This window comes from Mizuhopecten yessoensis, unplaced genomic scaffold (genome assembly GCF_002113885.1).
Source record: "Mizuhopecten yessoensis strain PY_sf001 unplaced genomic scaffold, ASM211388v2 scaffold13, whole genome shotgun sequence".
Lineage (NCBI taxonomy): Eukaryota > Metazoa > Mollusca > Bivalvia > Pectinida > Pectinidae > Mizuhopecten > Mizuhopecten yessoensis.
The window spans coordinates 214056-228872 of NW_018403334.1; the positions used below are offsets into that span (position 1 = coordinate 214056).

Here is a 14817-nt window from a genome sequence, read left to right on the forward strand (position 1 = left end):
AACTGATTTATATTATGTTGATATAATTTTGGCTTGGAGATACTTCCCCCGGCAAATTATTTATCTTTCATTTTGATACTCTGTATTTTGGGACAACTGTGAAAATTTTAAATGTACAGAAGATGTATTTTACATGAAATACACTGTAGAAAAAGACTGAAAACAAAATTTCATATTGATATGGTAATAACAGAACTTTTAATAGATGGTACATGTACTTTTAAATTTAACATATTTGGATACTGTCCAGCTTTACTGGTTTAAGGAGGAATGAATGTGATGTCTGTTTTAGTTTTTTAGATATTTTTAAGACATATACCATTTAAGCCAGTATTTGTTCCCTTTAGCTGCTGTGTAGCTCATCCACATAGTGTTTAATCTGGTCAGCAATAATCTAGCCTTAGCAGTTCAGATATTCTTTACTGATATTACTGAAAATTACATTAAAATTATGTTCTTGTTTTGTATGGTTCACATAGAAATTCAAAAGGAAATAGTCCTGAAAGGTTGGCTAGGCGAAGCCTTTCTGTTGAAGTTTTCTCCATGAAGACTTATTGTCAGAATGAGGATATCAATTGATGTTAATTAAGAGCGACAGTGAGAGAAGGATATTGTGATGATTCACTTTCAGATCTGAATGTGGTAGTTAAATTCAAATTGTTCTGTCGTAAATGAATTCCTCTTCATTATCACAGAGTTGTTTTTCAAGGTCGCATATTTTCCGGTACTGAATGTGGAGTGGAATTAAACCCATTTTATATCTCTTTTACATCACACAGAAATACCAGTGCAAAGTTTGATGTGTGTGTCAAAAAATAAATAATGATAATAATTTGAGGTTCTTATATATACTGCTTTATCACAACCTAGGTCCTAGGTCATCTCAAAGCGGTTCACAAATTATTATCAGTGGTTTATAATAGGGCCTTTGCAACCAGACAATATCTTTCTCAACTCCCTCAGCCTGGGAGCATACAGCCGGTGCTGCCATTTTGGCGCTCACAGCTAGCATTCAACTATTCCAGCACTGCCCAACCATGTACTCATTCCCAGCTGAGTAGACTGGAACAACCAGAGTAAATTAAAGTATCTTGTTCGAAGATACAACACCGTGCCATGACGTGACTCAAACCCGCAACCCTTTGGTAACGAGCCCGGCGTCCTACCACTAGACTACCATGCTATAAAGTATGGTATAAATTTTGACCAATTGTCAATGATTCATTATCACCGTCTTTCATTTTACAGAAATTAAATGTTGAACCATGTAGTATACACAATTCAGGGGTGTATCATTTCAATTACCAAATGCCAGATGCTAGTATATTTCATGTCACAGCTCAGCATATGTAAATATTGATTGGCCTGGGAGACTTTTTTCAAGATCTATCTGCGTGCTGTAGTATTTCAAGTAAGAAGTTTTAAATCCCTGCAAATCACATATAGGTCTTAAAATTCCACTTCAGTTGTGATTTATGAGACAATTGCAGAGATTTTAATTCGGGGTCTTATAAAACCCCTTTTCCTAGAAAATTTCTGCTGTATTTTTTTCAAAATCAATGCAAAATTCACTTGATCTTTCCAAAATCATGCTTTTTGTATGTGACATTTCCCCCAAAGTCACAAGGCACAGGCCCCGGTGAATTATAGGTAGATAAATCACTACATTGTAGGACTTCTCATTAATAACAAATGATCTGCCAAGTTAAAAGCAAGAAAATAATTTCAAGGGTATGAGGAAGATAATCACTTGCTGACATTTGCAAAAGACTGAATTTGTCTGCATTGTAGATTGATGCTTTGCAATATGTCAGCCATGTTCCTTCCTTGTCTGTGATTTCATGTGAAATATATTCCACGATTGAGATAAATGGCTAAGGTTAATCTTATGTAGTTTGTCAACTGCCATATAATGTGAAACTCTACCGCCCATATGCCTTTTTCGCTGATGTTTCAATTTCTGTTTGGAAAAAAAAGTTCACTGAGGACAAAAGAATTCCATATAAATCAATTCCTTTTAGAGATTTTAAACTTTCAACAAATTGTCGATAACACTTTTCGTTTCAGTTGTGTAAAGCTATTTGGTTTTGATTTCTCTGTGGGGAAAACTGGTGCAGATATTTTGATGAAATTCAATGTGGTGCGAAAAAAATAAAGATTAAAATGCAACCGAGCGTGTAATGTCAGATTTCAATGGACTTAAGTTCACTCTGCAAGGACAGGCATAGCTTTTGTTGTGAAATGTGTTTGTTCGTTTTGTAAAATGTTAAAAGGCAGAAAGAGTTATGTAATTGAGTTGAATGAAAGGGAAAATTGGATTTTTGTCAGGAAACATTTAGTGTAATGTTTTGGAATCAGGCAATGCATAAATGTTGTTTAAATTTTTATCCAATAGGAAAAATTAAAAATGCGTTTAAAGTTAAAGCTTATTTACGCAAATGTGACCCGTACAATAAATTGTTTCTTTGAATAAAAGTATCATGTTCATTTAGGATTGTAAGGACACATTATTTGCTTAAGGAGTCAATGAGTACATACATCATTCTACATAGGGTAACATGGCAAAATAATTAAAACAAATATATACTGGTCGCTAAATAGGTAACATGGCAAAATAATTAAAACAAATATATACTGGTCGCTAAATAGGGTAACATGGCAAAATAATTAAAACGAATCTATACTGGTAGCTAAATAGGTAACATGGCAAAATAATTGAAACGAATATATACTGGTAGCTAAATAAAATTTGAGACAACTAATTATTTGTTGAAATCAGTGCAGAATTAAGATTCTACAGCCGATTTTATTTTATAAAAAACCATATAGATATGAAATTGAAGAAGGGTGCAGTAAAGAGCATGACCTTACCTATAGCATTATTTAGATACAGTTATATAGGAGAAACGGTTATATAGGAGATACAGTTATATAGGAGAAACGGTTATATAGGAGATACGGTTATATAGGAGATACGGTTATATAGGAGATATGTACAGTTATATAGGAGATACAGTTATATAGGAGATACGGTTATATAGGAGATATGTACAGTTATATAGGAGATACAGTTATATAGGAGATACGGTTATATAGGAGATACAGTTATATAGGAGATACTGTTATATAGGAGATACAGTTATATAGGAGATACGGTTGTATAGGAGATACAGTTATATAGGAGATAACAGTTATATAGGAGATACAGTTATATATGAGATACGGTTATATAGGAGATACGGTTATATAGGAGAAACAGTTATATAGGAGATACGGTTATATAGGAGATACGGTTATATAGAAGATACAGTTATATAGGAGATACTGTTATATAGGAGATACAGTTATATAGGAGATACGGTTATATAGGAGATACGGTTATATAGGAGATACAGTTATATAGGAGATACGGTTATATAGGAGATACGGTTATATAGGAGATACAGTTATATAGGAGATACGGTTATATAGGAGATACGGTTATATAGGAGATACAGTTATATAGGAGATACGGTTATATAGGAGATACGGTTATATAGGAGATACAGTTATATAGGAGATACGGTTATATAGGAGATACGGTTATATAGGAGATACAGTTATATAGGAGATACGGTTATATAGGAGATACGGTTATATAGGAGATACAGTTATATAGGAGATACGGTTATATAGGAGATACGGTTATATAGGAGATACAGTTATATAGGAGATACGGTTATATAGGAGATACGGTTATATAGGAGATACAGTTATATAGGAGATACGGTTATATAGGAGATACGGTTATATAGGAGATACAGTTATATAGGAGATACGGTTATATAGGAGATACGGTTATATAGGAGATACAGTTATATAGGAGATACGGTTATATAGGAGATACGGTTATATAGGAGATACAGTTATATAGGAGATACGGTTATATAGGAGATACGGTTATATAGGAGATACAGTTATATAGGAGATACGGTTATATAGGAGATACGGTTATATAGGAGATACAGTTATATAGGAGATACGGTTATATAGGAGATACGGTTATATAGGAGATACAGTTATATAGGAGATACGGTTATATAGGAGATACAGTTATATAGGAGATACGGTTATATAGGAGATACGGTTATATAGGAGATACAGTTATATAGGAGATACGGTTATATAGGAGATACGGTTATATAGGAGATACAGTTATATAGGAGATACGGTTATATAGGAGATACGGTTATATAGGAGATACAGTTATATAGGAGATACGGTTATATAGGAGATACGGTTATATAGGAGATACAGTTATATAGGAGATACGGTTATATAGGAGATACGGTTATATAGGAGATACAGTTATATAGGAGATACGGTTATATAGGAGATACGGTTATATAGGAGATACAGTTATATAGGAGATACGGTTATATAGGAGATACGGTTATATAGGAGATACAGTTATATAGGAGATACGGTTATATAGGAGATACGGTTATATAGGAGATACAGTTATATAGGAGATACGGTTATATAGGAGATACGGTTATATAGGAGATACAGTTATATAGGAGATACGGTTATATAGGAGATACGGTTATATAGGAGATACAGTTATATAGGAGATACGGTTATATAGGAGATACGGTTATATAGGAGATACAGTTATATAGGAGATACGGTTATATAGGAGATACGGTTATATAGGAGATACAGTTATATAGGAGATACGGTTATATAGGAGATACGGTTATATAGGAGATACAGTTATATAGGAGATACGGTTATATAGGAGATACGGTTATATAGGAGATACAGTTATATAGGAGATACGGTTATATAGGAGATACGGTTATATAGGAGATACAGTTATATAGGAGATACGGTTATATAGGAGATACGGTTATATAGGAGATACAGTTATATAGGAGATACGGTTATATAGGAGATACGGTTATATAGGAGATACAGTTATATAGGAGATACGGTTATATAGGAGATACGGTTATATAGGAGATACAGTTATATAGGAGATACGGTTATATAGGAGATACGGTTATATAGGAGATACAGTTATATAGGAGATACGGTTATATAGGAGATACGGTTATATAGGAGATACAGTTATATAGGAGATACGGTTATATAGGAGATACGGTTATATAGGAGATACAGTTATATAGGAGATACGGTTATATAGGAGATACGGTTATATAGGAGATACAGTTATATAGGAGATACGGTTATATAGGAGATACGGTTATATAGGAGATACAGTTATATAGGAGATACGGTTATATAGGAGATACGGTTATATAGGAGATACAGTTATATAGGAGATACGGTTATATAGGAGATACGGTTATATAGGAGATACAGTTATATAGGAGATACGGTTATATAGGAGAAGGAGATACGGTTATATAGGAGAAGGAGATACGGTTATATAGGAGATACGGTTATATAGGAGAAGGAGATACGGTTATATAGGAGATACAGTTATATAGGAGATACAGTTATATAGGAGATACAGTTATATAGGAGATACAGTTATATAGGAGAGTTATATAAGAGATACAGTTATATAGGAGAGTAGAATATTATAATTCTCCAAGCTGCTCAGGGACATTTCTGAAGTTTTGACTCCAGATTTGGTCAACCTGGTCCAGTTGCTGAATATGAAAACCATGACATTATCAAGTTATAATTTTCATATCTGGTCACCCGATTAAATATTTGGTGTGACCAAACCAAATCTGGTCAGTTACATTGACATGTATCGCAAATTTGTGCAGAAGAGTTGAAAAGTCTTTCTGCTTAAAGTTGACAGTGCAAGTTAAAAGGCTCTCAATTGTTTGGTTTTTTGGGTTTTTTTTTTTTCAAAAGTTCATAGTTTGGAATTGTTAATTATGAAATTTCAGGGGTGAATGGGTTAAATTCCAAAAAATGTACTAGGCATTTGACACTGCTATTTTCTCTGGTGTAGCTTTGGTAAATCATTTCTGACGAGAAAATCTTAGCTAGTGGATGGGACCTTATGAGAAAAAATCATAAAAATGCAATAAACAAAATATAATCGACAACAATGCTCTAAATGTAAAAATTCATTAGAACAGGCAAGCTAGCTAGTCAACAGAAGTGTCCTGGCCTAATTGTGCTACAGTTGTAGATCTTAAACAAAATTAAGGGTAGGTAATACTGTATATATGAAATACCACAGTGCAATGAGACAGGGATCTTGAATCTGAATATGAAGTTGAACTCCCAGATTTAAGCAATAAGACATTTACTTTTAACTTATTCATCCCTGAAATTTCATAATGAACTACTCCAACTTTTGCATTGGAGGAGTTCACATGTGTTTCAGAGGGGAATGCTTTAAAATATGAAATTACAAAAGATATCTATTTCTGCAAATTAAGTCTAATGTGGGAAATTCTGACACATTTTCTTAATGCTCTGTTCCACTGTGTTGATCACAGATGGAGATTGTTTTGTAAGTCAACCTGCTATTATGACATTTTTTCAAGGAGAATATGTAATTAAAAAAGATGAATTATTCTAGGAGTATTTTAAAATATTATTATTGTATATATTTTTCAGATGAAAGCTTTATAAACCAATTTATGGCGCTGGGAGTGACCGCCTCAGTGACCATCACAGTGGGCAGTCTGCTGGTGGTCATCGTGTGTATCGTGTCCATTGTCTGCTGCTGTCGACGCATCCTTTGTAAACCAGCACAGGACACATCGTCAACGCCAAGCGCCGTCACGACAACGCCAACATCGGTCGTTACAAATGGTGCTCCTCCTGCACTTCATTACAACAACTTAAACAATCTACAAGGTAAAATAAATAATGGTAAGACAAAAATAAAATCTTTTCAATTTCTGTTGCATGTTGCAGAATTTGTTACGGTCCATTTTGGCACTGTAACTTTTGTACATGTGTTTAAATGCTTATTTGGTGCATGCTTGCTCTGTTTAATTTCTTTTAAGCTATTGTTTACTAGTACTTCATTTTATGTAGAGGCAATTGTATATTTTTTTACCATATACAGATAGTTTGTGTTGATGCTTTATTTGATGGCTTTAAAAACAAATGATCAAAATAACTTTTTTGCAATGTTTTGAGCTGCATTTTAACTCTTTGTCTAGTTCGAAAAAGAAAGGAAGTGGACAATAATACAGGCCCATTGAGCCTCTTATTTTGTATTGAATAGTTAAGAAGGATCATATGTACACAATCAAAATAAATAAACATTCACATTTAAAAAAAATAGTATTAGATTTTTCATTTTACTTCATGGTAAGCTGACAAATTATGGCTCAAAGTATTGTAAGCTTTCAAACCCTGCTTTTGATTTCAAAACCAAGTCTTATATGCTGTTAAACAATCCTTAACAATCTCATCTTGAAGTTTTGTGAGTGAAGCTACTTTGAGGTTTTGAACAACTGAGTTATTTGCTTGCATTTGTTCTTTAAAACGGTAACTACATTTATAAGGTCGGAGTTTCCAACTCCTTAAGATTTTCTGTTTGTGGTGCTTTTATGACCGAAACACGTCGACAATCCATTCTATGAAAGTATGATAGAATTCTGGTAGAATGAGTCAAACCAGAGCAGCTTTGTCACAGACTTGCCGTCTGCAGTTATATGCCATATCGGTCATTTTGTTTCCGCTTTGCCTTGTCAACAATAAGTTATATTGACATATTGAGTCACTTTGTCTGAGCGTTCAACGAAAAGAATAAATCCCTTCAGGGACGCTATTATTTCAAATTAACCAATGTTTCATTCACATCATTCCAAAGCATCTGTAACACTCGGGTCAATGGTAGAAGCAAAAATGCACAACTCTGTAATTTTTTTGTTTTTGAATGATGAATCAAGGGATAAATAATCCATGATGTTAGAATCCCTTCGGTACAGTATAGATGTTAATTTCTAAATAATGTCGATTTGAGATCCATGAAATGGGATATTGTTTTCTGGCTTTTTGTGTCTTTCTAGGAGCATGGTTGTCACTCAAATAATCATTTATGAACATTTCAAATGCTGGGCTGCTGTCTATCAAAAAGTGTATGATAATATTATTTGTCACATGCATGATTACATTGAATTATGTATGGTTGGGATGATTTAGGTATATACATTTATATAATATCACTATTTCAACATTGGTGTCCATCAAAATTTGAAATAAATCAATTGAATTCATGAAAGATGCACTTAGAAATTGTCAACCAAATACTCAATTTAGTGCAATGTAGATTTTTAAATCTTGATCAGATAAATGGTAACTATATTAGTCACTTTCTGTCTGGGAGCTACTATGAGACACATACCAGGAATGTATAAATTTGATATTTATATACAAAAAGGCTGTTTTCCAGTTTGTCATTTTATTTTCAATTTAAAACGAATTTTAACCCTTTCACCCTTATGTAACTTTAGTTGACTCTACCATGCATTGATATGGATGAGTCAAATATTGTCTACAGTGGTGAAAGGGTTAAAAGTTTTGATTTGGAAGAATCCTACAAAATGGCCCCTCGTTAGAAAATTGTCTCTGAAAAGGTTTGAATGATCATATTGGAATAAACCCTTTTTTACAACAAGGTGCTGACCTCAATGGGGTCAAAAGAGGGAGGTTGACAAAAAACCTGGATGGGGCCAGTAATGATGGAAATTGACATCATTTTCCAAATTTTATCTTCTGGACAGAAGTATTAATACGAAATTCAAGATGGCCATAGTTACTGCCATTTTGAAAACCTACCAAGCTACTTCGCTGATTCCTAGTTACTGGTTTATTGTCCTGAAATGCAAGACACTCCAGTGACTGTTAAGGCCTTTTGTTATCTTGTTTATTCCAAGCATCAGGTTTTGTTTTTCATATCTGACCATTGATATTGTACAAAAAGAAATGTTTTAATGTTTTCAAATATAATGAAAGCAAAAGATTTGGTGAACTAAAATGTTTTGTAATTTTCATTGGTGTGCAGGAATTCTGGAATATATATTTTTTTGTAGGAGATATGTTGTCCTTCTGAAAAAAATTAACAACAAAATGTTCTCAAAAACAATACAATGTACTTATTAATCAACTTCTGTACGATACAAACTCGTTATGTTTCCATTCTTACGTTCAATACTTCCTTTGTCAAACTAATTGAAGCATATTTCATAGGTTTTAAAAAAATTTACAGGTTTGAACAGCCAGTTGATTTCATCCATTTTATAAAACAAGTGTATCTGTTTCGTATGCATATATACTAGATGTCATTGAGGAAAGGAAATGAGTGAAGATGCAATAAGGACTGAATCTGTAGATTTATTATTACCTGTCATGCGAGAGGTTCAAATGTTTTATATAATATTGAAGAAATATCTTTGTGGTGCATATTTGATTGCAAAAATGCACTAACGAACCTTGCTTCTCATACATGTCGATATACATGTAATTAACTGTTTGAAGTTCTGGAGACAATCAATTTTTTGGCGCCATTGAGCATGTCAGTAAGTGGTGATCTGAGCGATCATTGACGTACAATTTTACCCAGGGAATTAGGGTCTATGATGTTTGTCAATTGTGCAGAAAATTTGTAATCAGGATGAAAATGTTAAATAATATATCAGTGTACCTTGTGGTCTTTGGAGGTAATCTACGGTTAGAAATTGATTGGATGTTCATTTCGTTTGTGACACTGATTTGATGAAAGTTGACACACTTTTTAGCTGCAAACATTTAATTGCATGCATGAAACGTCAATCTACATCAGAGCTTCTTTTTCTCCATCTCTCTCTTTTGGTCCGAAAACAAAGTGATCAAAAAAATAATTAAATATGAATTTGTAAGAAAATTGTTACAAATAATTACAATGGATTGTTAACGTTATTGTAAAACAACATCAAAATACTTATCAGATCAGTCCAAGTAATCTGTTATCAATTTGCTTTGGCTTGAAATATTGAAAGTATTTAATGCCTTTAGGTGAAAGGAATAATTTAAGAGTTTGTCAACGAATTCTCTCTTTTTTATTGATATATGGCTCATGAATTAAAACATTCAAAAGTAATTTCAAATTAAAATATGTAAATGCGTAAACATTGAGCAAAATTCTACTAAAGTAGCAAATATTAACACCATAATAGTACAAGCAAATGTTAATATATTTGTTGGGAAAGAAACAGGTATACTTAAAATTTTCAAAAATTTTGAATTTCTTTTCCAGGTCGCCAGGTTCCATTTTCAGGCCACATGCACCAAGGATACTATCCAATGCAGCCAGTGTTCCAGTCGCCAAACCACAGCGCCATCTATTCTGCGTATCGTGAAGGATTCACAAACTCTGCCAACAGCGCATACTCCTCACATTCGCAGTCACAGCCTCCATCTTATCATCGCTCATGCACGCCGACGAGCTCTCGGTCGGGAAAGTCCAATCGTTCAAATAATAGTACAAGTGTCACTTACAGTCAAGGCACAGACAAGGTTTCACTTCCAGTTAACTTATAGCACAAACCATTGCCAGAGATCTCACTTGGTCAATGGTTTTCATTTTCGGCAAGTTGAGATGTCATCCCAAGTAGGCAAAAATTTCATGGAAATTTAGTTCCAGTTGATTTATCATTTGAAGTTGTCTCCCTTGGAAATTAGTTTATTAGGAGTTTCTTCCCTTTGTGAATGATCCAGGAGTGATGCACCTTGTTTTGTCCAGAAGTTTTATTCAGAATGAAAGTGCTGGTATATTCAAGGAAGACTGATCCTGGATTTGGGCAAAAATATCCTCGTCTTAAATTCCATCAAGAGTGATTTCCCTTTGGAATGTTACAGAATATCTTGTTTGAATGTGTATCCAAATACTGGAGCCGAATTTCTGTCGGAAGTGATTGTGCATGGAATAAATTCACTTTTAAAACTGGATTTCTAAGATTTTTCTAAACAAGATCTATCTGGCTGGAACCCAAAAGACTAATTATTTTATGAAGTATAGAATGAAATTTCTTTTCAGTGTGAATTTCAAAGGGAGTTTCATATGAGTTACCTCCCCTTTAATTTCTTTTTTCATTCAAGAATGATCTCCCTTGAATGAATCTTCTGTCGCCCCCTTATCATCCATTGTTAGATTGATCTTTTTCAGCAAAGCTGGTAATATTCTTTTCATAATCTATTATATTTATCCACATTTACACCTTTATACATATGTAGCAGTATTCAACAAAGTTCAGTAAAGATAGAATAGTGTTGAAGAATATTGCAATTTGCACTGCCAAATGAAGATAATTGTTTCGACCATTCATCCCTCTAAAGTGGAAATAGACTGTGCTTCATCAATGTGAAGAATCAAAGATAAAGAAATACTATAAAACCACATCAGAATACTACGCCCAGTTTACAGAGATTATCATCGGATATCTGGGTTTTGAGGTTATTTTTTTGCATTTTTGCATATTATATCAAGATTTGAAAATGATGCTTATAAGTTTGTGTAGCAACCTAGATTGATTATTTTCTGACTACATGTATGTGTATAATTTTGATAGATACAGGTACGGTTCTTTTCTGAATTCGAAACCAGGGGTGCACAAGGTCATATTTTACCCGAAGCCTTCTTGTTACATTAGCATGTTTCCAAAAACACAATTACAACTGTATGTTTGACAATACTTGACTAGAACAATTTTTGAAATCTTAACAGAATTCATGTTATGATTGCTCAACAATAGCATATGTCATATTTAAAGTTTGTATGAAACAGAATTTCTTATTTATGTCTTCTATTTATTTTAACAATGTAATTCACCCCATCTGCAGATGTTTTAAAAGGTGTCCTTACATACCTGGTAACTTTTCAAATTCAGGTATAAGACAAGGTTCAGTTTGAAATTCTAGGTTTTTTTGTACTTGTCACCAATAAGGTTAGTGTATAGGGTATAAGACAAAGCCCCACCCTGAGGCCTTAGTCTTTTTTTAATTAATTATCAGTGATAAATGATGATAGATATACTTTAAGTCTATATATGAGGTATAGATATTTATGTATCAATTTTATAGGAAGATGTTGTTACCAATTTTGTTATCAAATAGTTTTAAATCCAATTTATTTCCATTTTAAAATGTCTGCATGTTAAATTTTTGATATTGTACATGAGCAATTTTCTTGTGTACATTTTTGTCTAATGTACTTCAGAATTTGTTTATAAAACTGAACCCAAAATTCACAAAATTATAAAGAAATATTTAAAGAAATATTGGTAAAATGAAATGCATCAATCGACACATTTATTGGATCATTTAATTACATTTATAATATTTTGAATGATTTCTTTCACTGTATTGATAAATAGGTGAATAATTTAACAGCCTAGTTTGAAAGGGGTTTTACCATGATCAGATGACAAGCTGTTTATATCACTTTTTCTAGACGGTTGGTCATCCATCCTTAGGCAGTTTTGACACATCTTCTCAAATTCCGTATGTAGGTTCATAAATGCATTATAATTTTTACATTCAGATGTTTTGAAAATGTTGGGAGTAATTATATTGAATTTTTCTTAACCAGTTCACCCCTGAATTCATTTTTGAATCTTACCAAATCAAAGACCAGGCAAGTCCAGTTTAAAAATGTAGGGGAGAATGAGTTAAGCTAATGTTTTAAGGCTGTGTTTAACTGCCCCAGACATCAATTATTATTCTAGAAAAACTGCACCTGGTTTTGAAGATTCTTTACAACATGTTAAATATAAATTTATAAAAGTATCGTACTTATATTTCAATTGTAATAAGTATACAATATTAGTAGTCAGTAACGGAGTACCCTACATGTACTTATTTTAAATAAAATTGTCTCCAAAGTTTACAGAAAGGGGACCCTATAATAGAAATTGTTAATCCCAAATATTTTAATGGCAATGTATGAAACATAGAAGGGAAGCAAAGATACATGGATTCATTTTCTGATGATAAACAAAGTGAAAAAACTGTCCTAATACTGTGTTTGAACATGTAATTGAAATGTTTATGATGTAAATGATGGAAAAGTCTGATGAAATATACATGTATCCTGCTTGAAGGGGATTGTATTTTCAATGTTCTTTGGTGTAGGATAGGGAAGATTTAGGAATTTGTTCCCCTGAGTTTCAAGCCATATATACAAGCTGATTTATGTTAATTTAAATTTCAAGATATGTACCATTTCAAATTTACATTTGGGCTGTTTGAACAAGAAAAAATGATAACATGGAATGATAAACTTGCCATTCATACTTACCAGAACATATTTGCTATGAGTTTAGCACATTTTAATGTAAGATATTGGGTGCCAGAAGCTTGGTTTTCATTTTTGCCCGAGGCTTGGTTGTCATGTTTGTTTAATGATGGGTTACGCATGTTGAGATTAAAGTTGCCCTGCATGTTATATGTTCAATCATCAATTGTCTTTAATTGATTTTGTGAGAAATATTTCATATAAAAATTGTCATCCATATTGTTTTCTTTATAATTGTTGTCCGTTTCAGCATTCATAACATTTTTATCCTGTTTTTCTTTTATTTGATTTTTTTTCTTTTGCTTAATTAATTGAGAGATATTTTTAATCAGGAATATATATATCATCTTTATACTCTTAACCTACCAAAGATTGTATATCCATTAAAAAAATCCAAATTATTATTTTTTAAAAGAAGCATTTTTAAATATTCGTGAATATGATTTTACATGTTTATCCTACAGATGATTGAATTCCAAACATATCTTAGTACAAGATTGTTATTTCTAGAGTCTACTTTTAGATGAAATAATGTTCTGAAGAACTCTATAAATGGGGGTTTTCGTGTGTGTATTTGTATAATGGGGGTTCTACTGGTAGGATGTGATATACTTGTATCAATCGGGTTTGTGTCGGCTGTATTGGACAATGCAAAGATAACCCCTGATACAGCCTTCCTATAAACCAAACTAGTAACAGTTCAGGACAATGAAATATTTTTTAAATGAAATATTCAACTGAGATAGCATGAGAAAATAGAAAGTACAGTGGACTAAGACCACACCCTTGGGGAACACCACTTTATAGCTGTATTGTGTGTCACCTTATATTTATTCAGTGTTGCTGACAAAATCTAAAAAAGTATTTTGAAGACATTTTGACATACTAGACTAGTAAACTGTACCTACCATAGTGTTGATCACTTGTTGTAGTAGGCTCTTTGCAAATAATTAAAAATAATTAAGATTGAATTTTGAAGTTTTTACATCAAAACAATCACTTTTTAATTATGTTTGTGACATAGAACAATTTGAATCTGACTTTGTACAACACATATCATGTGCGTTTAAGTTTTTTTTTTAAATATGTTAAACTTTCATATTCTTTCCTTCATACTGGCACAAAAACCACCTCAATGTTGTCTGTAAGTCTTTGCCTTCACATATACTTAAAATTATGTTTCAACGTGACATCTGCTTTGAGATTTACAACAGTGATTTAAAATCAAAACAACTTTTTAATCTGAAATAGCAATTTTGTGTTGTCATTAGTTATTGGCCTTTCTGCAGAAAACTAATTGTTTCTCAATACTTTCACAAAGGCCCGCAAGGCTACAGTAGTTGAAATATATAACTGTCGCCTATAAACTCATAGTGATATATAGTGTATATTAAAATATAGGTCATATTTGAGAAATTGTCTAATAGCTAAAATGTATATTTGTTTGGTTCATCATAATCAACACAGAAAAGGAAATCCAATTACATTGAAATATATTTTCATTTCCCTCAGTGTATTGTTGCGAAAGCAGCCAGGAAAGATTCTATTAGACAAAA

General features: G+C 32.5%; 1 protein-coding gene across 2 annotated transcripts in view; it reads left to right on the forward strand.

The window, feature by feature from the left end:
* LOC110446471 overlaps positions 1-13493 on the forward strand; it is a 127551-nt gene extending 114058 nt beyond the window's left edge. Inside the window, exons 6-7 of one of the 2 annotated variants that reach the window (XM_021492028.1) lie at positions 6592-6849; positions 10226-13493. In XM_021492028.1, the coding sequence (XP_021347703.1) occupies positions 6592-6849; positions 10226-10509 (542 nt within the window). In that variant the 3' untranslated portion in view covers positions 10510-13493. The remainder of the gene's footprint in view (positions 1-6591; positions 6850-10225) is intronic. The other variant, XM_021492824.1, reaches the window with a different exon arrangement.
* Positions 13494-14817: the final 1324 nt, after the last annotated feature.